This window comes from Leuresthes tenuis, unplaced genomic scaffold (genome assembly GCF_036924035.1).
Source record: "Leuresthes tenuis unplaced genomic scaffold, fLeuTen1.0.hap1 SCAF_10, whole genome shotgun sequence".
NCBI lineage: Eukaryota > Metazoa > Chordata > Actinopteri > Atheriniformes > Atherinopsidae > Leuresthes > Leuresthes tenuis.
Window position 1 is genome coordinate 18,687,864 of NW_027325364.1, and position 25,892 is coordinate 18,713,755.

At 41.4% G+C, this 25,892-nt stretch overlaps 2 protein-coding genes across 2 annotated transcripts in view; both read left to right on the top strand.

Annotated features, from left to right (window-relative positions):
• The first annotated feature begins 760 nt into the window (after positions 1–760).
• LOC140316699 (transcription factor E2F3-like) lies at positions 761–9,450 on the top strand. The gene is made up of 8 exons (XM_072394632.1): positions 761–1,259; positions 3,567–3,687; positions 4,714–4,844; positions 5,981–6,069; positions 6,760–6,918; positions 7,863–7,977; positions 8,123–8,264; positions 8,524–9,450. The coding sequence occupies exons 1-8, from the start codon at positions 978–980 to the stop codon at positions 8,814–8,816; spliced, it is 1,332 nt and encodes a 443-aa protein (XP_072250733.1). The 5' UTR covers positions 761–977; the 3' UTR covers positions 8,817–9,450.
• Positions 9,451–12,225: 2,775 nt separating this feature from the next.
• cdkal1 (CDK5 regulatory subunit associated protein 1-like 1) overlaps positions 12,226–25,892 on the top strand; it is a 200,245-nt gene continuing 186,578 nt past the window's right edge. Inside the window, exons 1-3 of the mRNA XM_072394633.1 lie at positions 12,226–12,367; positions 13,492–13,655; positions 15,457–15,569. Of these exons, the coding sequence (XP_072250734.1) occupies positions 13,498–13,655; positions 15,457–15,569 (271 nt within the window). The 5' untranslated portion in view covers positions 12,226–12,367; positions 13,492–13,497. The remainder of the gene's footprint in view (positions 12,368–13,491; positions 13,656–15,456; positions 15,570–25,892) is intronic.

Consider the following 25,892-nt stretch of genomic DNA (forward strand, 5'->3'; position numbering starts at 1 on the left):
TTAGATGACTCATGTTCACATTCAAATTCAGTCTCAGTGAGAGCCAATAGCCTGTATTTCGACTTAAACACAACAGATGGCAGCTGTGAGATTGATAATCACCTAGCATGTTGATAATAGTGCACAGGGGGTTTACTCTGTTTGAAAAAGCACTATATAGGGATGAAGCACTTTATTATGTAATTAATCTTCCTGTTCAGTGTTCTAACTCATATGTTTTTACAAAGAGGTCTGCAATGATTGCATATTCCTAACCTATGTGTTATTTCGTTTTTACTTAGTTTTTAAAAAAAAGTATTTTCTTCTTAGAGAAGGAAACATTTTTATGGTTTTCCGGGTTTCCTATGTAGGAAAATACACTATATGGGTACAAAAATAAAACATAACAAATATGCTTGTAATAATTTTAATGTTGTTATTTTGTAGGTACATTGTCGTGTTTCGGTTCTGTTTCGGGTTGCCTTCATGCTCTCTTCTTGAGAAAATGGATCACTTGCGCCACCCAACGGTCTGACCGGGAACACGCAAGGCGTGACATGTGACGTCGCCTGTTTACAACTGCCAATGAACACGTGGCGAACTACTTCTCGAGCTGTCATTGGTCAATTCAACCATAGTATGGGTGGGGATTCATCTGTGAAAGACCAATGGTGTCTGGCATGTAAATACCGTTTGAAAAATTCCCGGGAAATCTGAGTTTCGCGGGAGGGCTCTTGAGCGCGTAAACCGTATCCCTTCATTCATCAGGCCGTTTCCTGAAGCCATTTCTAGACGGCTGAGACGAGAGTTGCGCTACTTTTAAATCCGTTGCATCTGCCTAAATGCACTTTCTTAGGGAAAAATACTTTTTAAAAGTCGATCATTCAGACATTCGTCTTTACTTAGGTCTGATTATTTTTGTAACTATTGCGACGGATTAGCAGCCATACGTGCTCGAAAGTTCAGAGACAAGAAAGGGGTTACCCCGAATACGCAAGATGAGAAGAGGGATCTCCTCGGCTCCGGACAAAGTGATTTTAGCAGGGGTTGGGGGCTCTCCTCTGGATAATAACATAATTTTAACAGCTCTCTCGGATCGTTTAAACCCTGGTCAATCTAATGCTACGTATATCCAAATAATAACCACACCACCGCCTTGCAACGTTACACAGACATCAAATGTGTGTTTATCCGAGCCTCAGGTTAACAACATTTACACAACTCCACAACAAGCTGCAGCAAACGGAGCAGGACAACGACCCGCTCTTGGGAGACCGCCGGTAAAAATCTACACAGCCCGTTTTAACACATTTAGCTTGCCGCAACCAGACATAGGCACGACAAAATGTTAGCTTGCTATGCTAGCCGAGCTTGTTGTTCGGGCAGCTAACGTTAGCTACTTAGCCAAGGCATTCCCACGACTCAACCCTAGCGATGAAGCTAACTAACTACCGCTAGCTAAGTTACCCAAATAGGCTGGTTAAGTGTTTTGTTAACACGGGGGGGGACTGAAAGCAAGTTTAAGTTAGTTTAACGTTTGCAGAATTGCAGACCTGTCATCTAACAGCGAGCTAGCTAACTTCGTGGTGCTTTAGGGTCCGCTTCACCTTTGCAGCCAGATGGAAATATTGGTAAGAGATGAGTAACGTTAGCGTTGGCCTAGTAGCTTCTGTTGGTGTCTTTATTTGGGGTTGGTGGGGTTAGTGGGCTGCCTTGTCCGTAGGGGACTCGAGTTCTAGCTTCATAAGAAGGTACGAGTTGTGAAACTTGTAAAAGCACGAGCTCTCGTATAGATGCAGCTCCACCTCAGTTTTGAAACTACTCGATGGATTTCTCCAAGTCGTCTCTGAAGATGCAAGCCAACTTGGATCTAGCTTGAAAGTGTATTAGCTTTGAGGGCTAGTAGCATTATTGATGATGAAAGATTATAACTCGTTGTCCACATTGACGTGTGATTTGCACTGGTATTGTACGTGCTTCTCTTTGTTAATAAAGTGAGGTTGTGGTGCCTTTTCATGCCAAGTAAAGTGAAACTCGAGTTTGTTGCTTTGGAGGTGATTGCACGTTTCCTGTATTCTCAACATGCACAAACCACACGAATTAGTTAGAGCAGCATTCAGGGTTTGGGCTCGTTCAATGCTATCCATCTTTTATGAACTAAACCAGTCTGTATCTCAGGCTTTAGCCATGACCAGGCAGAGGGGTGAGGGGAGCTGCTTGCTGATATAAAATGGCTGACACTTTGACTGTCAGAGGACACATTATTCCTTCTCAGTCTTGCACTAGATCAGTAATCAGATAGTATTTAAGATATGCTGGGAAAGGATTTGAGCATTTTTTTTTTTTTCATTTCCTGGAAGTGAACTGATCTCGTGCAGTCATGCAGTGTACACCCATATTGGCTGCACACTGTTGCTTAAAGACACCAAACAGGGTGGGTTCTTGGAACACACTGGTTGAGGAGTGTTCCTAAGTCCAGTGTTTCCCAATAAATTAGAACCAGGGATTTGGGTGCAGAGCTGCAGCCAAAGCATGGAAGGCAACAGGCAGCAGCCACCCAGACCCAGTGGTTTGAAAGGCACGATTGGGAAATATTGCTTCGAGTGTGATATTGATTTTAAATTGGTCTGTGCAGATAAAGCAACACACACCGACGGGGGAATAAAGTTGAGCACCTTGCAGGTCTTGTCATAATTGTTCTTTGATATTTGAACACGTGGTGTTTGAAAAATAAAAAATGTTTTAAAAAGTACCGAGGCAGCAAGTTGACATGTGCTCTCACTCAAATTGAAAGAAAATAACTTTTCTGGCCTGGTAGAAATGTGTCTTTTAATGTTCCTTCAGGAGTTGATTGGGGTTTTTGAAATCGCAGCCCATCCCTAGTTTTACCATTTGGTTATATTTATGATTACAATATCGTCTTTGGGTTGAAAAGGAATGACAAAGCTGGGTCCTATCCGATCCATAACGAGGTCGGGGGATGGCCGTTTAGCTTGTGCTGCGAGGAAAATGCTCTTAACTGGATTTTATTAATATAAACGGGAAATGACTTGCTTTTGGCTCACTGGTTATGCTTGTGTTGTTTTCTTTTGCTCGACTGTGCAGCATTTCGAGTCATCCTGACGATGTGACTCATTCTTAAGCCGTTTGGGGTTGGAAAAGATGGCAATGGAATTAGCTCCACTGCTTTTGAGCTGTACCACCACACGCATGATGAAACGCCAACATTTCACACGATGCATCGACATTTTGATGTAAAATAAAATTTATGCAGAAAGATTTTTATCACGGTGTCCTTTTTCTTTACTTTTTTTTTAATTGAGAAAAAAATTGTGCCAGGGTCATTAAGGCTGAAGAGAATAGGAATGCAGAAATGTGGAATTTAATTAACAGTTGGAACACATTTAACGAGTTCTGCTGGTCTGTTGAACTTGTTATACCATGTGCTTGATTTTTAGTTGCGTTATTGAGAGACTCGCTGAAGAAGGACAGTTGCGTCATTCACTGTGAGATTGACTCGGTGATAACTGGCGTCTGCCAAATATCTAAAGTAACCATGTTTCATTTGATGTTTTGTTCCCTTAAAGGCAAAGAGGCGGTTGGCCCTCGATGATTCAGACCACCAGTACCAGTTGGAGCCGGCCAGAACTCCAAGAGGTAGAGGAGGAGCCGCGGCAGCCAATGGTGCACGGATAAAGACGCCTAGAAGTAAGAAGCAGATGTGTAGTTTTAATTTTTTTGTTTTAAAGTGACGTCTGACGTTCTGTTTGTGCAGCGCAGGGAGAATTTAACAGGGCAACGATTCAGAAGCTTTATGCTCCGTCTGGAAGACAGTGGCGTTATTATGTTGAAGAGCGGCTTTACGTAGCAATGATCATAAAGGTTTCAGTCATAAGAAAGACTGAAATATGATAGACACATAGAGAATAAAGCCATTACCCAACGGCTCCCACTTTACTGTAGAAATGTAGATTTCCAAATATTAAAATCAAATCTGTGTCTTGAGTGACGTTATGTGCAAGAAACGAAACCTTTGTGTTTAGCCTGATATACACACACTCTGCATCCACAAAACCTTCTGTATTTCTGAACTTTTAACCCCCACCCACCCCAAGATATGCGTTGAATTTGCTTCGAGCGTCTGAAACACATAAAAAGCGAGACATGGCGAGGGGTGTATTGTTGCTGATATGAGGTCAACAGGTTGACCGTCAAATGTTATAGGTGTGTATTTCGCCGAGAGCTGCTTCCCTGCCGATGAGCTCATGGGTAAAAAATAGGCACCGTACCGAAACTCAAGATGACACACGGCCCGAGAGACACATTTCAGTCTGCTGGTGTGGATGCTCCGATCTGATGATGTGGAGGCAGAAATGAAAACGGTGGCGTTCCGGTGAGAAGCTGGCGTTCCAAGGACGGGAGCGTATCCTGTCTGCATTGTGTCGTTTAAAGAGAAAAACTCACCCCAAGCCGTCTTTCTAAGGTGCAGGTTATGGGGGAGAGTGATTGTAAATTGTCTTGGATTTGTCTGAATCGTACGGTTCTGCCTCATGCTGCTTTTGGCCCCCGCCGCTCGGCCTTATAAGCCTGTTTTGTTCCTTTTCTTTTTAAGCCAGGGCGACTACGGGGTCCTTTGATGTGGATCAACTGCCTCGTGGCTTGAAATGACAAACCAAAAAAAACCTGCTTGAATTGCTTAAATATCTGTTTTTCCTGTTTTTCGTCCACCCTCAGCGCCCAAATCTCCACCAGAGAAGACGCGATATGACACTTCTTTGGGCCTGCTGACAAAGAAGTTTGTGGATCTGCTCGCTCAGTCTACCGATGGTGTTTTGGACCTCAACCTTGCTGCTGAAACCTTACAGGTAATTTGATATCCAATATTTTCACTTTAGGCCTGGTCTTTACTAGGTCATAAAATTAAGCAACAACAACTTCAGATGGGTAACCCATGGAATAGAACATGCTGTGTCATTAATTATTTACCAAAAAGCTAAGCTAAGATACAGTAGCGGTGCAATCAGAAGTACTCCTCCTCATTCAACAGCTTCTAGAACCACCTTTGGCAGCAATAACTTGAAGAAATGGCTTTCTGTACAACGTAATTCGTCTCTCACATCACTGGAGGAATTGCACCTGATCGCTACTTTAAAAAAAAGAAAAAAAAAGAAGCCTTTGAAGCGGTGTGTGTCTTTAGTGCTTTTTGATAGTATCGTACAGAACAAGGTGACAGAACGGCGGCGGTGCGTTACGCATAAAAAATCTCAAGAGAGTCAGACACTCACTGATGCTCCAGACGTTCCTGATGAGCGATTGTCGACTCGCTGTGCGAGAGCCCTTGGAGATTTTGAAGTTGCATGCTGAATGCTTGACGACAACAAGCAAAAATGTCATGCGAAATGTAAATCTGTGGATGCCGTTGAGCTCTACAGGACAGCAAACATTTGTCCGGCCATATGGGGAAAAGATTGAGCGGCTAAAGAAAAGCCGGACGAGCTTTTTCAAGTAGTGCTGCAGGTTGATGACCCGACGGGGCGATGGCAGCACTCGGCACATGCAAGTCAGGAAAATGGTCGCTTTGATTCATATGAACGCTGCATAGTCACGAATCTGATATATTCGGGATACTGAAGTATAGAGTAGAACTCGGATTTGAACATCAGTATTGATGGTCAGATATTTGTGTCCACACAGTCCTGAAAAAGTCAGACAGGAGACGCATCAAAAGGGGGGGGGGATTTGAATGCTTTCAGCCTGGTAATGTGAATGCAGTCTAATTATTTTAAGCCAGCTTGTGATAAACTGTTCATCCAGTAACTTGTGGAGTGTTTTCAGTTTCCAACAACTCCTCAGTCGGCTCTTGATGCGCAAAGTTTCTTAAAATCAGTAAAAAAAACAAACAAAAACGAGTTGTAAACACTGTTAACGGTGGTTTCTGTCATCACTGGTGTATGCTGTTTAATCGACTAAATGTGTAAGTGTCATCTGCATTTTCTTTCAGGTGCAAAAAAGACGGCTGTACGATATCACAAATGTACTCGAAGGCATTCATCTGATCAAGAAGAAATCCAAGAACAACATTCAGTGGATGTAAGTGATGATGATCTGGGATATGCCTCCTTTGGGTTGTTACACATGACTTTATTTAGAAAGTAACCCCCAAAGTAAAGGGAGAAACATGATTAATTGCACTTGTTTGGATGTGGCTCCTGTCTGGATCCATATCACATCTCCTTGTTTTATGAAGGTACCTAAATGTGCTCCACTCGAGTTTTCCAGTGTCCTCGTTTATTTGTTTGTCACACACAAGTCTATGAATGGGGAATTAACCGTACTCGCCGGTTTATGAAGGCATTTTCTATTACCCCGTGTTTTGCTGAGTTGCTGTTATGACGATGTTCACTGCTTGTTTAATTTCTTTTTTATTTTAAGACTCAGCGCTGTTTTCCGTGTCTTTTGAATGAGATCTGGTTGGCCTAAGGACAGATGTTACTTGCAGAAATACAGTCCATTTCATTTACTGGACTTGTAAATGTCCACAGATAAAGATCTCTTACATATTTTGATTTGTAGATCATTGTGGTTTACAGGAAATGGGATTATGGGAATCTAAGGATGTTGTTAATCCAAGAGCACTTCTATATGTTTTTAATCAAACAATCCCTCTGAGATATCTGCATTACATGGTGTCCAGCTAGCTGCAGGAGAGTAGACTGAACTAGTACTAAAACGGCTCTAACTGGCTCTAACTGGCTCTCCTCGTTCTTCTCTCGCTCGCAGGGGCTGCAGTTTGTTGGAGGTCGAGGGGGCACTGAGCCAGAGACAAAGACTGACAGCCGAAGTTTCTGCTCTCGAGGAAGAAGAGCAAAGGCTCGAGCAACTCATCCAGAGATGCACCCTCGATATGAGACACATGAGCGAGTTACAAGGCAACCAGAGATATCCTTTTTGTTTGTGGATCTGGCGGTAGCCCCGCGGTACCTTTCGTTTTAAGTTTGCAATAATCCATCAGGTAAATGGCGTCAAAGAAAGGCCGTTTCTGAAAAGTGTTCATATGCACTGTTCATTATTTTCAGGTTATTCACATCAACTTGAGCAGTGTACTTTGTTAGCCCTTATTTGGAAAATCAGTAAAAAGATTATAAGCTTATAGGCAGGTCTTCATTTTCTAATACTATATAGAAAGGACCTACCGTCACTAGGAGTGCAACGGATCTAAAAACTGATCAGATAATTTTTCGGATCAGCAAAAAAAAAGACAAATACACATAAGTTTGGTCTATTAACACTTTTAAATGTATTAAATTAGAATATATAAAATCATCTTAATGTGCGCATGGCATAATATCTTCTTTTTAACATAATTAATGAAAAACAACTTAAAGTGCAACATAAAAAGGCTTATTTCCTTCCTTTAATTTGAATTTGGCCTCATGTCTGCACCTATAAACGTACCCATAGCGTTTATGATGGCTTTAGCCCGGTCGGATTGTGCAGCAAGGAGCTGCATAATTGCCGCGGTGATATGCGGTTGTTGAGCAGCCTTCGTTTCACTCCTGTCAGTGAAACACTGGGGTGATGTTGCTTCAAATATGTGGCCATGCTTGATGTGCCTCCACTGTTATTTGACTTTGTTGTGCCACAGTTCCCACACACCGTCACGGTTTCATCCACTACCCTCTTTTCCCCCATACAGGGCACTTAAATGATGCGGGGCGTTCAAGCTCCTCCGTTCCTCTAACAGTCTCTTCAGTCACATGTTGTACATGAAATGTAAAGTAGCGGGTTTTTGATACCAGAACATGTTGCATATACACGCATGTTCAGCATCAACGTGTTCCATACTGGTGTTGGTTTTATTTCTTTAACACTGGAGTTTCCACATATGCTTATGTGACATACCAAGACATCAAACAGGTGGGGAGCCTCAGAGATCAGACCGTTATTGTCGTCAAAGCGCCCACAGACACCAAACTGGAAGTACCAGACCCTGATGAGGTTAGTGCACCACGAATTAAGACCTGATGTGTGCACATGGTGGTTTAGCACTGATGCATTGCGCTGGAAATGAGACTGGAAGTCTGATTTTTGAACTGGAACTGTCCATCCTCCTGTGATTTGATGGGTTATTTCCTCTCTGCAGAGTTTATCTATACACCTGACCAGCACCAAGGGCCCTATAGAAGTCCTGCTGTGCCCAGATGAGGAGAATGACATCAGGAGTCCTGTGAAAAATTGCAACACAGATATCAATGGGAACTCGCCTTTCCTCAAAGTTGGTCAAGGTGCGTTGTGGTCAGATATCGGGTCTTTAATTCATTCCGGTATCAGTGTGGCACCTTTAAAAGCATCCCGGTTCATATGAGTTTTATGTTTGTTTTCTGAATCCCCTTTCTGACCAGAGGAATCAGACAATAAATACAATAAATTGTGAATATTTTGATACCACCATACTGTAGCTTGGACCTCTTTTTTTTTTTTTGGATTATATTGATGTATGGCAATGAAGAGACTATACATTGTATTTATTGTTTTATTGCACAGATCCCAGCTGCACAACCATTTCTCCCAGCTCCTTCCTGTCCACACCCGCCTCATCGTCTGCCGTCGCCGTGACGACTCTCTCCCCCATCTCGTCCACTTACACCAGTCTTCTCCAGCAGGCAGAGGACCCCATCCCGCCATCCTTGGGGCCTTTCTTAAACCTCGGGCCTCCCATGGAACAGGATGACTACCTTTTAGGTTTGGGAGATGACCAGGGAATTAGCGACTTGTTTGACGCCTGTGACTTTGATAAAATGCCCTCGCTTGGACTGGACGATCTCCTCTGCAGCTAGCATTCGCTAAAAGAAGATGGGGATGAAACGCTGAGGGGCTTTCCTGTCCCACAGGGGCTCAATGCCGTGTTCTCAATGGTATGAATGATAAACAGCCCGGTCAGTGAGAAGCCTTTGCCGTCTTTTTCTTTCACTGGATGGTATCTAACAAAGGCGGTATAAACACGAAGGGAATCCACCTCTCTGTTTGATGTAGTGTTTATGCCGCTGTACAGAGAGACTAGCAAAGGCCCAACAGCTCGAAGGAAAACACTCCCACACCACCTGGCATTATTACTACACAAGTCCTGGTCGACAGGATTAGGTTTAGCGTATCAGTTCGACCTAAAAGCATACGTAGGATAAACCATACAAGGTTTATCTGCATATACCAGGCAGAGTAATCCAGGTAACCCTTAATGAGTTAATGCCATGTGTTGTGGGGAGGGGGGGGGGAGTCTGAAGAATTCTTATTGATTTCATTCTGTTACACCAATGATCTATGATTGAAAGCTTGTACTGTTGACTGTTAAAAATTAGACTTCTCTGTGTGCAAATGTAGAACAATTTAGAAATTAGAAACTTTAAAAAGAGAACTGGGCGATTTTGGAGGGCAGCGTTCACGACTTCCAGTGAAATAACGGGTGGGTCGGGCGGGGCATTCACCTGTCCTGTCCACGCTCTGTCGGGAAGTTGCATGAGGGGAGGGGGACTGTTTTTTGGAATCCTCTCAACGCTCTTAACAAAGACAGACGTACATCCCGTCGTTGACGATAAAGGGGACAACTGTAACTGCTATGACGTGAACAAAAATGCTCGCCATTACAAAAGAGGAGAGAAGAAGAAAAACCCAGACAGTTTTTGTCTTTCGGAAACTAGAAACCGACGTTTTGTTGCAAACGAAGCTCGGAAAAGCCATCGCCCCTCAGGAGTGGGGAGTTTATAAAAAGCACCTGATTTACTTAGATAGTCAGCTCTGTGAGGACACGTGTTAATGTTAGCTTGAAAATGACTTCCAACACACATTTCATCAATTCAGGACTCCTTTGAGCTAGCTGCTTCCTACCTGTCACCATAACCAACCCCCCCCCACCCCCAAAACCCCTCCTCAGTTCGACTGTGCGGGGCAGGTTCCATCATGAATCACTTTGCACTGCCTGTTCAACGTGTACGGAGACGGTCCGGTTCAGTTGTTTTAGGTTCGAGAACTTGACTATTTTAATTGATTTTTAAAACTTAATAACTAATGAAACTATGGTCAACGTAGGAACAAAAGATTTCACTATGTAATTACATTTTTTTTCTCCCTACTAACAAGAAAAGGTTTAAAGAAGAAAAAAAGAAATGTTATTTAAAAAAAAAAAAAAGAAAAACGGCTGATATACGGTTTAAACAAACTCAGTGTCATTTATACTTTGAGTGTTGGAAGAGTCGCTGCATTTATTGGTTCAAGAGAAGCTTGGGTTAGTGGCTGCGAACGCATCTGAAGCCCCAGCTTTTAGAGATCACAGGTAATCTTTCTGCTGCTAGTGTCGATGCCCCCCCCCACCCGACTCGGATCTGCGTACGCTCGAGTAGTTGCGTGTGCAGTGTGAATGACTTGTTTGACCGGCTCGCTGAAGAATAAGCCAGCCGTGCATAAATTTATGTAAAGTTTTCTAATTTTTTCTTCTTTTTTTTTTTTTTTTCTCCAATGCACAAGGTACTGTAGGCTACCTCTCTCTAAAGGTTGAACAATAGTAATAGGGCGTAGAGGTCAATGCCATAATGTGTGTGTGTGTGAGTCTGTTGGAATTCCCTCTTGTTGTAGAAATTGTCTTTGTATTATATAGCAGTTGAGTCGAATCGTACATCCCCTGAAATTTGGCATAGCTCTGGTCATAAATGACTTCCTCACATTTCAAATGAAACCTCTTGGGTGTACGCTCGAAGGGGAGGGGACTGGGCGAACGTATTGCGTTGATTTTCTATGTTTTTGTGGAAAAAAAACCCCCAAAAACAAAACAGAGCATCTATTGGGAAACAACCCCCCCCCCCCCCCCCCCCCCCGAAAAGCTGGACACTTTCATACTTGCATGCAGTTATTCATTCACGTTCAACCTTGACTCGTCATCAAAAGACATCGTCTGCACAGACCACTGAGCCAAGATCAGAGATTACATTTGTCCGCAGCCGAGGCGTCTAAAGAGTTTCCCTTTGTGACACCATGTTTCACAAAAGGGAGTGTGTAAGACTTTTTAGAATTTGTATCTGCCATTTACATGTTCTTGGGAGAGTGTTTCAGTCTGTTGACTGTAAAATGCAACCCGGTCAGTGGGGCAGAGGATTCGGCCTCCTTGTGAGCGTCGTGCCGCAGCCGGAAATGTGCGAAAACTGACTCGAATGCACAGAAATGTCCTTATTTATGGACTACAAATTGTCTATAGGCCTATTTATTTCATTTTACACGTATTGAAAATTATTTTCCCCCTTTTTTTTTTTTTCCACGACTTCATTTCCAAGTTCTATAATTTACCCAGATCATTTTCTCTCAATTCTCTCAAGCAACCAGAATCTAGTTGAATTATTTTAACCTGGTGGAAACATGTTTGGGAAAGTAGAAACCCCTTTTCCATAAATTTCGGATGAAATGCTAGATTTTAATGCGCCACTAAAAGGTAGTGTTTTGTATAATGGGTGACATAAAATTGCAGCTTGTTGTTTTCTATTGTATGATTCTGACGTGTGATTAGATGTTGCAGTTATTTGGCTTAAAAATGATAACGATAGTCCAGATCGAAACAGCGGTGTTTTTCCGGCTATGGTTTTATTCTTCAGCTGTTACCAAATACAAATGACTTATCCATAAGTACTCTGTAAAGATTATGTGGAAAAAGCAACTATTTGATAGGAAAACTTGACTGTAACATGAAAATTTTTGCTGCCTGGTTCCACTAACTACTGGAAGATAAAAAAAAACAAAGAGCAGTTTGAATGCATTGGTGAAAGTGCTTTTGAATGTTAAAAGTAAACTAATTGGATGTTTTTTTGATGTGTCTTGAGTTACAAATTGTTTCTGCATCAGTTTAATGAGGAATTTGATTTGTTTGTGTGTAGTGTGGGGGGGTGGGAGTTTGAGTTAAATGGATTTTTTTTTTCTTTTGTACTCTGGGCATTTGTAATTGAAGAAAAAAAAGAATAAAGGCAATCTAAATAAGGAAGTGTTTCAATTCCTGTCTTTTTTGTCATCATAGTGGTGAGTTAATATTGGGGGGGAAATTATTCTCTCCAGACTGCGTACATCATAAAGGGGAAAAGCGTCAGGACGGAGCAAAAACTGAACCGTAGTTTTAACCATCCTTTTATCGTTCAGAAACGCACCACCAATGAGACGGTCAAAATTGCTTGACAACATACACAACGCACGTTTATCTCGTTTGTCCCTCTTCGCGTTCCGTACACGAACAAGTATGGCGGTCTAAGAGTTTTGACAACAGCTTTTGTTGTGCAAATAACGACAAACTGTCCATTTCTACAGTATAATTTTCTCGGCATTTAAATTTGTCGGACTTGATAAGCCCATTGCAACCAAGGTAACGGAAATTAATCGCATCTTCATGGGTCTGTTTGTGCAGAATTGGAGGCACGTGGGTAGTGGTTTGCTAACGAGGCTAGGCAAGCTAATAGCCTGGCAGTGTTGCCCAGGAAAATATAACGAAAAGTGGCTAGATATCCAGCAAATTAAGGGTTTACACAGGTGGTTCTCATTTATATCAGTCAAAGCTCATATTGTCCACCAAGTGTGTGCATGCGGTTAAGTTACAGATGAGAAAAAATGTTCGGCTTGGAAGGGTAATGTAACTTGAAAGCAGTCACCTCTTCTTAAACAACATATATTTCTTGCGCATTATTCACATGTTGTGTTGTATGCAGTCAGTCAACGATAACAGTAAAGACCAGGTTACACAGTTCCACCGAACAAGTGCTCGAAACAAGAACAAAATATGCAGGTTTTTATCAAACGTTAACAACATAAACATTGGCCAGAAATGCAGCTGCTATCCTGGGAAAGTGAACGCAGCAGCCAAGATACGCTTAAAGTTGACTGCTGTTGACATGCTGGAGGATGCCGAGCAACGCTTTAAGCCCAGACCTAGAGAAAAAACATCGAACCTTTGGTTCCTCCTGCTGCTGTCAAATGAGGTCTGACAGAAAAGGCTTATTTTGTATGGCTGATACAAAGGGGAAAATAATACAGTGTGAGAAGCTTGTCACCTCAACGATTGGACATATTTTCTTAAGGAGTTAACTGTGTAGCAAAACATTTGATTTCTCTATCAGTCAGTTAATTGATAATCTGATGTTATTTCTAACTGATCAGTGTTATGGCTATTATCAGAGAACGGCTGTAACATGCCAGGTCTTCACATTTAACAGTGTTTTACTTTACTTTTGCAAACAATTCAACCAATGTATTGCACTTGCAAACTAAAATTGAAGATAAAGTAGTATTGTATAGCTCATATAGTGTCATTCTTGCCTTTATAATTTGTATAATCGAAGTATAAGATGCATGCTAAAATGATATAATTCCCCACAGTTTTGACCAAAATGGATTGTATTTTACGGGTTAGGGTCAGCGTATAAAGTTTTAGTCATTAAAGTCTGAGGTATGTGCCGGCTTCAAGATGACCAAGGTTTCGTCCGATTATTGCAGCTCATCATGCCATCGGCCTGTGACTCTTTGATTGAAGACATTGAGGACATGGTGTCTTCCAGTGACCCCACTCCTCACGAAAGACAGTCAGCCAGAAAGAGTATTCTGCCAAGGTCCAGAAAGAAGAAAGAGCTTCAGAGCGATGAAGAACTCCAAGCTGACAGGTATGTCGAATGTTTGCTCTGACCACATTATAAAGGCTTTAACCTCTGTTCAACTGTGCCTACAAACAGTGATGGTATAACTGGGCAACACAGCAGTGAAACTTTGCTTTTTCAGTCATTCATTATGAAAAAAATGTGGATTTTGTGAGTTGATGTAATACTCCTTTGTAAAAAAAAAAACAGATGGATTCCACAGCACCTCCTCTGTCTTAGTGTGAGTCAGGAGTGTGTTCAGTTGGAGGCTTACAGGAGGTCACTCCTGCCCACAGCAATAACTAAACACAGTGTTGTTTTAGCAGTGACTCACAACTGTTTTGATTATTTATGCTGCAACAAAAGTATTATCCTATTACACAAAGCAGGTTCTAATCTGGGTTTTACCCGTTGCTGTTAAATCCCGGATGTCCTTAAGTTTAAAGATGCTAATTTTGAGTTTTATTTTGGTAGGACCCCAAATCTTTCGGTTCCGTTGGTTCTAATCTCGGCAGTCTTTAAAATATCACCATCAAGGCTGCTAAAAATTTAGGGGTAACATTTGACTCTAACCTTAGTTTTGATGCGTAACTCATGTTTTTTAGTCTTGTTTTTTTTTCACCTTTTAAACAGTCTCCAAAATCAGGTCATTTCGTTTGGCTGCTGACTTACAGAAAGCTATGCATGCTTTTGTCTATTTTCACCTGAACAGCCGCAGAGTATCAGCCAAGGCTCACTGCTGACTCTTGTTGATCCCAAATGCTGGGCTTATTTCTGGGACAAAAAGCCATGAACACATCACCCCTGGGCTTGGCTCCCTGTTATTTTTCATACTGATTCTTAAATCTCACTGCGCTCTATCAAAGCCTTAAACGGCCTTGCCCCAAAATATATCTCAGACCTGATATGTTATCGCCTGACGATTGAGAGCCACAGATACTGTCATAACTATTCCCACTCAACAGTTTGGTAAAAAGATACACCCCCCATCTCGTGGAACTCTTTGCCCACTGAAGTCAGACACACTAAATCTTCTTCAGATAACTTTTCTCTTTGGGAGAGCTTTTGGCCACGTCTGATACATGTATCACCCTTTTTTTTGTTTTTTTTATCAATATCAATCTGATACCTATTCACCTTTTTTCCTTTTTGTACAGCACTTTGCAACATTGTGAAGAAAAGTGCGTTACAAGTTCTACTTTTTCTGTTATTATGACTTTATTACCAACTGTCGAGCGCTTCGGTGGAGGGAAGGTGATTTTGAATCTTTTTTTTTTTTACAGCCACATGAACTCGGCACATCACAGTCATCTGTACACCAAAGTAATCTTAAAGATCAAATGAGAGGCCAGCCGTCTGACAGCTATAGCTTGGCTTAAACTGGGTTGTGCACAGGACAGTGATCCCAAGTACCCCAGCAGATTTCTCACAAAAACAAATGCAAAAAGAAAAGCGTCAAGGTGTTGCAAATTCCAGACCTCAGCCTGATAGAAAACCTGAGCTGGGACCCACGAACCTGAGCTGAAGGAATGATGCAAAGAGAAAATTCCTTCTCAATGATATGTGAGACTATTACATTCATAGTGAATATGATTACTTCAAGCTATTGATTGCCCAAGCTAGTCATATATGTGTATGTATTTTTCCACATACCTCTTCTGCAATCCTCCCTTTTCTTTTTTTTTTTAAGAGGAAAAAAGACTGCAGGTCCTGAGACCTAAAAATCTTAGAAGCGAGAGACGTTTTCCTTTCCTTTATCACGTGACTGCATAGTTTAGGTTTTAAACATGACACATAGCAGACTAAATGAACTGTCATCTATTTTTAGCTTGATTCCCGGAACACAAAAGATCTGGATGAGAACATGGGGCTGCAGTCATAACAACTCAGATGGAGAGTACATGGCTGGACAGCTCGCTGCCAGCGGATACAAGATGACTGGTAAGAGATGTTTCATCGTTGTTGTTTATCTTACAAGTAAGTCTATTCACAAAGCAATTCAGGTCACAAAGCAACATACCACAGATAGAAACATTTCTGAAATCATGATATAGGTGTATGGATGGATATAAGATGCATATATGAACATACTGCTCAAATAGTCATTTGATGCATTTTATTGGTTGTTTTTATAGAGTTGGAGTCAATAATCTTTTTAAACACAAGGGGGCAGTATTGGATTGAAAGTAGGCTGCGGCTCTGCATCAGCCGTATTCTAGTGAGGCACTTTGTCTTCCCCCTGAATTGAGTCGACCAAATTGTGTAATGCCAGTGGTAAACTTGAACAAACGGATATAATTCAAATACAAACACAATAAAATGGTTAATTTGCGGATGTCCACCAATATTTAGAGTCTGCCGATCTGAACGAACCAGATGCAATTTGTGTTTTGCCACACGTATGTCATTAAGGAATCGTCTTTAATGCTTTAAGACGACAGAATAAAACAACAGAAAGTCCGGCAGGCTTCACAGGTGCAACATTGCACATTGTTAAATGATTTTGCATTAAGGCCAGACATGTTATGATCCAGATAATCCATTTTGTTTTAATGAGGATTAGTTGTCTGTGTGCATTGGTGAGAAAGACTGAAACGCACAACAAGAATAAGGCAGAGATGATGTTTGTCAGTTGAAGTTGAAGTTTGATCGTTTCCTGCTCTTTGGATATGACCTGTGGTTTATCACAGGAGAAGTTAAATTTCTCTTCCTTGTTATGTGTCACTAAATGTGCAGAATGAGTGTTTCTGTTGCGTCTCTTTACTTGTGGTAGTGTGTTGTTTTTTTTTTTGCTTGTGGAAAGAGTAAATGAGACAAAGGAAGAAGCAGGCGTGAACCCCGTAGGCGGTTCCCTCTCCATGGGTTCTTCACAGCTATAGAGAGACATTAATCACATGCTTCAAAAATGCAGATGTCCCCACTCATTCACACGCACAGATGTACTATAGACCATTTACTCCTGAGCATGAGCCAACAGATTTTGCCCTCATCTGGTCGTTTATACTCTTGATCTCTTTTATCTTTCCCACCTTTCTTTGTTTTCAACTTTTCTGTCCCATGAGGTCGTCTCTCTCCTTAGTCTCTCTTCACTTTGTTGTCTCACATGGGCTTTTATTTGGTAACAGATCCTTTGTTGAAGCAACAACTGAGGCTTAATATTTTGGCGTTAATAGCTTCCTTTACAGATCTATGTGTAATTTACTCAACTGTGGAAGTCAAAGTCTTTTCTTTGTCCTCGCTTTGACCCACTTACGGGAAATACATCTATCTCAGAATATGAATACAGTACCCATTGCTTCTCTGGTTCTCCTAATGTTCACAGCAGCTATATGTGTCAGCGGTTTAAATATAATGCTCTCTTGAATAATAAGGTTAAATTCTGTTGTTAGCATGTGAAAGAATTAATTTTACAACTCATCTCAAAATACAGACTGTTGCACAAAGAGGAATTGACATCAAATGGATTTATTCTGTAGTATTTGACATTATTCTTCATTATTATTATTCAAGATAAGATGTGTGTGTGTCTGTGAGAAAGATGAATTATCATGTAGTGATTTAAAAGCTCAAGAGGGTTAAAAAAAAATGTGCTCATATTTTGCAAGGCAATATGCATCTGTGAGAAGTTCTTTGTGTTAGCCATTTTAGGACATGCTTATCTCAACTGGTGTGCATCTCTGAGCCGGTAGGTGTGTGTTTACCTCAACCACAGGGGTATGTAGAAGTAAATTTAGCATGCTCAGGGTATCTTCACAGTTGCAGAGGTCAAAGCCAGGAAGGAAATATTGTGGTGTGCAAGACAGTTGAAGCCTTCTTTCGCTTGCAACCCCGGCTCTTATGGTTGGCTGTTAGAAATGCTCCTCCAAATACCGAACAACCGGTACTATTGGGTTTAATTCCAAAGATATCTTTTCAGGCTATGAAATGTCTTGTGCTATTTGATTATCAGTCGTTTGAATTACTTTCTATAAACATTGCATAAGCTGCATATCTCAAAAACAGAACCTATACATGTATCGTTTTACCTTTCAGATGGAGAAGTTGAGTTGGGGAAGTCATTCTCTGTTTTAGATCAGCATGTGCCATTTTCCAAAATGATTTCTAGGGTTTGGAGGCAGTGCTTTTCCATGTGTCGATTTCCTCTCTCTAATTTATCCTGCTTTGGGGCACGTTGGACTCCCTGTATAAGTTGCCATGGTGATGCACCATGTTGAGAAGTGCACTGTCTTCGTCACACTGAAAACTCAGAGTTCAACTGGAAGTTACCTTTTTAATCCACGGGCTCGTATATCATCCCCCCCGTGAGCATGGCACGTTTTTAACAATTTAAACCCTGTTGAATATGTGACTCTTTAACTCTCTCCGCTTGAATGCAAGTTTTAGCTGCAGCTCGTCTTACTCCTGAAAGGGTGGGTCTTACAAAAGGAGCCCTTCTCTTTCAGTTACGATCTGTAGATTAAAATTGATTTCGCCTCATGCTGCCACCCAAATTTGACTTAATCTTTCACAGATGGAAGATCTTTTTTTTGGTCTCCCTTAGCCTTACTGTTTCTCTCTCAGTTCCTGACAATGTTCTTTAAAGGTTTGTGTCTCACCGCAGATGCTGAAGGATTAATTCAGTTCATGTTCTCCACACCTCTGTTATTTACCTAATTTGCTTTCTTGTGTTTTCTTCCTCTCTCTGCTGCATCCCCTTCTACCTCAGTTCTTTATTCTGTGAATATCTACTCGCTCCTTGTATAGGTATGTGAGATTGTTGGAAGGAGGAATTTACTGCCACTCCCAAAATCAGGGGAAGCTGCACTTAGTGGAGGTGGAGATGAATGTGAGTGGTGTAGTGTGGAAAAATCTAGAAGGACCAGCACCAAAATGGACTCCTGAATGGTGTAGTGTGTATTTGCTGATCAGACTGAACATAATAGTCAGTTATTTTTCTAAGGCTGTGATTTAAACAAAAAAAAAAATCACACCTCAATATCGCACTTAACCGCTGTATCTACTGTTAAGATCCAGCGTCGTTTAGCAGTTTAATGAAGAGAGCCCAGACAAAGACTGCTTCCACTGCTCTGAAAACATGACATCATCTCCTCTCTGTCATCCTTCCTGCCTGTTTTCTTTCTTTCCCACCCCTGTCCTTTCTTGTCGCTCTTTCATCCCCTTCTCTAAATCTTTCTTTCTTTAAGGTATGACATCACCTGGTGTGAAACATAGTAGCAATTCTTACTCTGGCCCATAGGTGGCAGCCTTGGCCCAGGGAGAAGCATTTTTTTGAAAGAAAACATCTCTGCAATATCAAGATGAGGTCATCCTTGGATGGAGGGGGGGGGGGGCACACTCTGTTCCTATTCATACTTTTAACATTCCAAACGTGTAATCATTGAAGAATACGCATGATCTTATGTAAGATGTACATTAAAATCACCTCTCTTTATTATTTAAATAAAGAGTTTCCTGATCCTGGAAGACATTAAGTCCTGCATGAGGCTTATAATTGTTAAGGGTAAATGTAGGGTGTGTTTAAGGTAAGAAGATAGGTAAGTTTATTTATATGAAAGGGACCCTGCTTACTCTTCACAAGACCGCTTCTTGGCCCGTATGTACAGTTTTTTTTTAATGTAACGTTTAAAGTACTTACATGAAACATATAAGCTCATAGTGTTACTTTCATCTATCATAATTTGTTTGTAATCAAATTTAACAGATTACTCGTATGCCACTTGAGGGAATAAATAACCATCCACCTAATTTATGTAATGTCACACCATATGAAAACCACCTGTATTATTTCCCCCCTGCTTTCATTGTCTCAACACTTCAGTTGCTGTTCCTGTCGACAACCAAGGGGGGCACTGTTTACCCACGATAGGATACTGAGACGAATAAACTGCATTTGAGTAGCAGAGCAATGTGCCAAATAGTGACTTCATTGAAAGGCACATGAGTGCTCACACACACACACACACACACACACACACACACACACACACACGCACACACACACATATACCCTTCATGGAAAGTCACACCAGGATCTTTTGATTGTTTTTGGCTGATCAGCTCCCCTCCCAATCATCTCTCTGCACAGTCAGCCACACACACAGTTCTTCAGTTAGGATTTTACATACCGGTTAGGCAAAAATTAGTCCCTGGTATACAATGTCAGCCAAATGAGGCGTTCTAAGTTCCTGGTTTGGACACAGACGGTTAGAGGATATGGGTTTCAGAAAGAAGTTGTGAGCTGTCTAGATAAAAGGATGTGAGGACTGATCAGCAGGTATTATAGATGTCGTTGGCAAAAGAAGCTTTATCATCTCAGTCGTGTGCCTTTTTAGATAAGGAATTGCTTCTAAACGCTATTAAAAGCTCCATTTACATTTATAAAGAGGTAGGAATAGTGTTTTTTCTACTTAAGCTGAAGCACTCGAGTGTTTTTGCTGTTTCTGTGGCAAACTCATGCAAATCAGTTTTTTTTTTTTAAATCGTTCACACATATTTTAACCACACGTAACATATAATACTTGATTTTTCCAGGCTCGTCAGGGCATTTTCAATGAAACAGAATCGAGATTTTTCTGTTCTGATTGAGCTCGTACTGCATTTGTTTCAGGCGCCTCTGCTGCTCAGTGCGATTGTATTACATCACTGCAGAGTATTCTTGCTCCGAGTGAGTGTACCTTGCATACATGCCATCTCATTCATAAAATGAGTGTTTGGGGGTCTTCTGATTGGCTCAGTGTGCGCTACGCAGCATTACGCGCCACAATATTATAGCCAATGAAAACTTACAATGTTGCGCCTGACTCCACCTCTCACATATCCACAGACATCGGCACACACAGCCAGATCTCACACACATTTTGCTCTTCTCACACACAGTTGCAGACGTAGTGAGATTCGGTGTTGTACAGGGAAAGTGTGTGAGAGACAGTTCTGTTTTCAGCAGTCATCATTCTGCAAGATTACACATATCGCCTGGTGTCTGTACGCCGGAGAAAGACCATGTTTGCTCACTGTCTTTCTGCTAAGTACGGAAAGACGGTGTGTGTGTGTGTGTGTGTGTGTGTTAGGCAGACTTGGAGAAGGAAAACGAACGAATGGAGGAAAAAACAATGTAAGGATGTACTAGTGGAAGAAACAGAGGGAGAGGAAGAGGGTGCTAGGATGAGGGGTAGAATTGATAGAGATGGATGCGCTCGAAGGCAGAATTCGATGAGGAGTGATGATGGAGGTACAGAACATTACTAATCTCGCCAAAATGAGAGCAAAGTGCCAACTATGGTTTCAAAAAATTGAATTCACGTGTACCGAGAAGTTAAGTAGAAGTTCTGTTTTTCCACAAAGGAAACTTCTTCACATCATTTATAATTGCATGAAATGCTGCAGCTGTGACAACTATTAGCAGCTTTCATGCCACTTTTGTTTAAATGCAAGCTGTGTCTCATCTCTCATTTGCACACAAATGTGCATTTTGTTTTTTGGCTTAGGCTCCTACTAAAAAACCCCTGAACAAAAGGAAGTGAGGTTTAACCGTTTAGATAGCAGGAGATTAGAGTGATCCCAGGACCCGTGCCTGTATTTATGTAATCCTTACAAGGTGACTCATGTTTAGGCAACACTGATGAACCTTTAAAAAAAAACATCGAATTAAGGACTCCATCCATCGTGCTTTGAAATTCCCATCAGAAAACTATGGATAAAGGGAAGCTACATAAGCTTTGGAAAGAAGGAAACGCTTCTCAGTCTCATTCACTGATGAAATGTTGATGGCATCACGAACTGGCTTTGATTTCATTGATTTGTCTGCAGACAGAAATTTGTGATTTAAGAAAGCAACACAAATGAGCAGATTATTTGTTTAAATTTAGTTTTGTTCATATTATACCAGTTCACACCAATTCACAATAACAAGTGATCTCAGGGCACTTTAAAAAGAAAGAAATCCAACTGTTTTCTTTGAACAAGCAGTTGGTGACAGTGGGAATAAACAACAAGAGGAAACTTACGAGTAGTCTAACTGGAAAACTGATCACTAATAGTTTTTCTTGTGGTGAAAAAACACCTGTCAAAGGATTGTTGAATTTGCTTTTAGTAATTTAGAACTAGTGTCGTCACACAGTTGGCCCAGCTGAGCTGATTCCAGAACATCTGGTCAAGTTCACAACAAAGTTCGGCTGATGCTGGGTCTGAACTGAATGATTCTTCATGATTACATGGTTAATACATTGATGGCTACATCCTGTTTTTTCAAAACCCAATGACTGGAAAGGAAAGAAAATAGCCAATCAAGAGTCAGTGCTCCTGTCTTCCCGGTGTTCGTTCATTTGTTCACTTCAGTTTCTCTGAAGAGAGCAAAAGGCAAATGATTGGAGAAGGTTGGAAAAAAAAAGGAGTTTCCTTTGTTGCTTCCCTGGAGAAGAGAGAAGTCTACACTCTATTCCCTGAAGAACTAAGCCATTCAGTGGACCTCCTGTTATCCCAGGAATACTGTCTGCATTCCGCAGGGATTGCAAATACCCTGAAGGGATATGATGGGAATATCATGGAAAGGATGTGATCAATGGGAGATGGCAGGAGCGGAGGGAATTTGGGTGGACGAGTTAGAGGAGCTGTGAAAGGAGGAGCAGGAAAGGTGATGGGAAAAGGAGATGGGGGGGGGGGGGGGGGAGCCTAGTTTTGCTTGCGTCAGTCTTAGATTAAGCAGGGAGTCAAAGGTGGCCTAAATGTCAAAACTAAAAGCTAATATCCTTCAGTAATCCTGCACTAATTTGTCATTAATACCAACTCATTGTAGTCCCCCTCCCCCCCACAACTATCCATTTCAACTTTGTTTGACTGAGGCCTGGTCCTCACATACATGTTTTTTTTTCTCTCCTCTACACAAAGCACAAAGTCTTAAACAGAATGGAAAAATCCATCAGAATATCACAAGTTCTTCAGTAAATTATCAGCAAAAAGAAAATGATCTTTCTTCTATAACTCATAGCAAATGTCTTTCATAGGCTTGTTTTAATGTCATTCTGTGGTCTTTGTGAGGAGTCGACCAGATTGGCGGCCCTCCACAGTCGGGGCTGAGGATGCAGCCGAACCCCTCAGGGAGCGCAGTCAGCTCTGCTGGGGTGATGCTGGTCTCAATCTGATGGGTGCCCCACTCCTCTTTTCTTTGGTACTTGGTTCCCTAGTTTCTGCACCATAAACTATGGGGATAACTAGCATGTCATTGTGTCGCAGCGTCCAGTCTACTTATTGTGCTTAAATGAGTTTTTTTTAAAACGTTTAGTAGGGTTTAAACTAGGGCAGTAGGGGTATGAATACACTTTAGCGAAAAGAGTTTATTGAGTGAAAAGGCAACTGACGAGTCCCCAAGATCCTCTTCCTCACTTCCTCGCCAGTCCTCCAGGAATCCAACCAATCAGTAGACACTTGTTCTCAGTAAGAGCCACCCGCCCCACCCCTTAAAGAGAGCCCTCCTTCATTCTGAAATGATTATAAATTGTTTCAAGTTATGATGGTTGTGGAGCTCATTGAAGGTAATCTAGGAAATAAATGATTGGAAATAATCATGCCATGGTCATTGTAATATCGGGCTGCTTTTTTTTCTTCTTTCTTTTCACGGTATCTGTGCTGGTTGCATTGACCTCAGCGACGAAACTCCGCTACTTCAGTATCTTCTGTTTGCTACCGATCCAAAAAATAAACGATCCAAATAGGACAGTAGATTTTTCTCTGACCCTGTGACCAGCCCTTGAATCTCACACTCTGTAAAGTTCTCCTTGTGCTCTGCAGCAGGATTTTCTCTATTTCGCACGGGCATTTGTGGGAGGAACGAATGCGGAGTTCCTGGCTCATGTGCGTTCGATCAGTTTCACGCTCACTGGTATTTATCAATGAAACGTGTGTGTGATCAGGAGTCCACATGTCCGCGGATATTTCTCGGCCTTTGCACTTTTCAGCTTTTATGACTACACCCTCTTTCAGTGTGAAAGCTGCACTGCCTTTTATACACAAAGCCAGCGAGCCAGAACCACATTTTATTTAATCTGTGTGACGTAAATCCTCCAAACATCCACATTGGTGTTTTCCTCCATGTTGCTTAATTGGAGCTCCTCTGAGGGACAGTGTGGGCAATGTATAAACCCAATATAGCTCCGTCCGACTTCACTGTGACTCATATCATGTGAGGAGGATTTGTTACAGTTGGAACAAAGTGGCATTGGCCCTGGTACCACAGCAAATTAAATATAGTTGTACAGAAGAACTAATACATTGTCGGGTAAAAGTCATGGGATTCATTGAGAGAAATACAAGTCTCGTCCTCGCTTATTTTTTGGGTGTTATCACGGTTGAGAACAAATGCGTCACTTAACTGCACGGTTGCATTTTTTTCCCCTCCACGTTTGCCATCCAAGAGCTGAACATTTTCACTGATAGTCACTGTGACACCACAGAGCTAATGTCATGTTAATTTGACTCACCAAATGACAAATGGAGTTTTATTCGCATAATTTGACAGTGTGAAATGTCTTGATTTGAAATAAATAATCATTTTCTTGGTGGAGCAACGCTACTTAGCTTTCCTCTTTTAGAGGACAAACAGTGGAGCCAAAAGAAGCCAAACAAGATGATCTGTATTTTTAATTTTTTGACATTTGACAACTCATTGTTGCGTCCTCTGTACTTGTATAATTATCTTGTCTGGCGTTTTAGAGGCTGAACGAGACTTTTTTTAAATTTTTTTTAAGTTTTTGTCACTTTTAATTTGTCCTTCTCCCCTTTTGTTTTCCTTGTCATTTTGACTCGCCGTGGAAAACAAATGTAATTTCGCTCATGAAGAGGAAATGAAAGCTCGAAAGACTTTTTCTTTTTTTCTTAAACTAAATTAAAATTGCACGCCTATCCGTTTGTGCGATCAACTAAAGAATGTGAGCAACGCGGATAAAAGCAAAGAAACTGAGAGATCGGCATTCAAGGACATGTAGTAAATGACTTTTCAAGGCCCCCCTTTGAAGTATTTATCTTTCCCTCTCTTCATTGTGTTGTTTTGGAAGATGAATCCTACTTTCTGTCTGGGCGTCCCGTGTTCAGCCATCACTGCCATTACTCACTGACCACCTGCTGAAATAGAAAGCAGGGGTGACCTGTATCGCTGCGTGTGGATGTTCTTGTGAGGCCACCTGCTGAAATAAAAGCATTGGCTACCAATGTGTGAAGAGCGAAATGCCTGCAAAAGAGTGTTTTTTTTTTCATGCGTGTGTGTGTTGTGTGAAGTCATATGGTTTGTGAGGCCCAGCCAGCATTTTTGAAGGAATTATTAGAAAAAAAAGTTCTCCGTCTTCACAGGTTTTAAATGCGAGTCGATATCATAATATCTAATATTGATGCTGAGAGTCTTTGAGAAGAGTAGAGGGATGAGAATCAGAAAACCTGGAGAAATCTCTGTGCAAAGAACAAAGCTGGTGCCAACATTGAGTGTCCTCGAGCTCATTTAAGATGCTGAAGCAGTGGAAATCTGCCCTGAACGCTGCATCTTTGTTGCTGAAGAGGAACGGGTTCATCGGCACACATTTTCTAATGGTGCGGGATTGTGGTCGTGTCCGTAGCATCGGTTAACTCGCGGATTCGCAAGAACGCTGTTAATGCTAAACTATTTCTACAGGTCGCAGAGCAACATATGCTTCTGCAGCAACACCACACTCTGGAGGCCAGACAGCAGCTCTGTAGCAAAAGGTACCAGACCGTGGCTGAAATACTTTGTCAAGCAAAAATGGACTGACATCCAGCCCTCAGGACTGCAGCAGTTGAGCTGTAGAAGAGAAGTTGCAGCACTCTGCCCTGGCAGTATGAACGTCCAAAGGGAAACGGTGGCAGCATAATTAGGAAGTCTTTTCTTTCACCGGTATAAAGCGCCCACTGCGGGAAAAACAGCTGTTTTCAACACTTGATTTGCTCTCTTTGTGGTTAAAATGATTAAAAGACAAGTTCTGTTTTTATTTAACTTTTTAAATTTTTTTATTTTATACTACATTGTGAATGTCTCTGTCTCTGTCTCATCCTTTCTTCATACATCTAAATGAATAAGCTCTGTGTTAGATTTCCATATGAGAGCACAGATATTAGATGAAGTGGATTTAAAAGCCACTGATAATTTCGGGCTGAGTTTAATTTGAGTCGTTGACGGACAGCGTAACCTTGATCGCCAAAGTGAAAAAAAAAAACAACTTCACTGAGAGTCTTGACAGGCTGTTGCTTGACCAGAAAGACATTTTT

What these genes read in the sequence shown, in the direction of transcription:
- LOC140316699 (XM_072394632.1), top strand. Translation starts at nt 978, where the DNA reads ATGAGAAGAGGGATCTCCTCGGCTCCGGACAAAGTGATTTTAGCAGGG. An exon ending in AAGAACAACATTCAGTGGAT is followed by an intron (nt 6,070 to 6,759) that starts GTAAGTGATGAT and finishes TCTCGCTCGCAG; the next exon opens with GGGCTGCAGTTTGTTGGAGG. An exon ending in GAGTTACAAGGCAACCAGAG is followed by an intron (nt 6,919 to 7,862) that starts ATATCCTTTTTG and finishes TGGAGTTTCCAC; the next exon opens with ATATGCTTATGTGACATACC.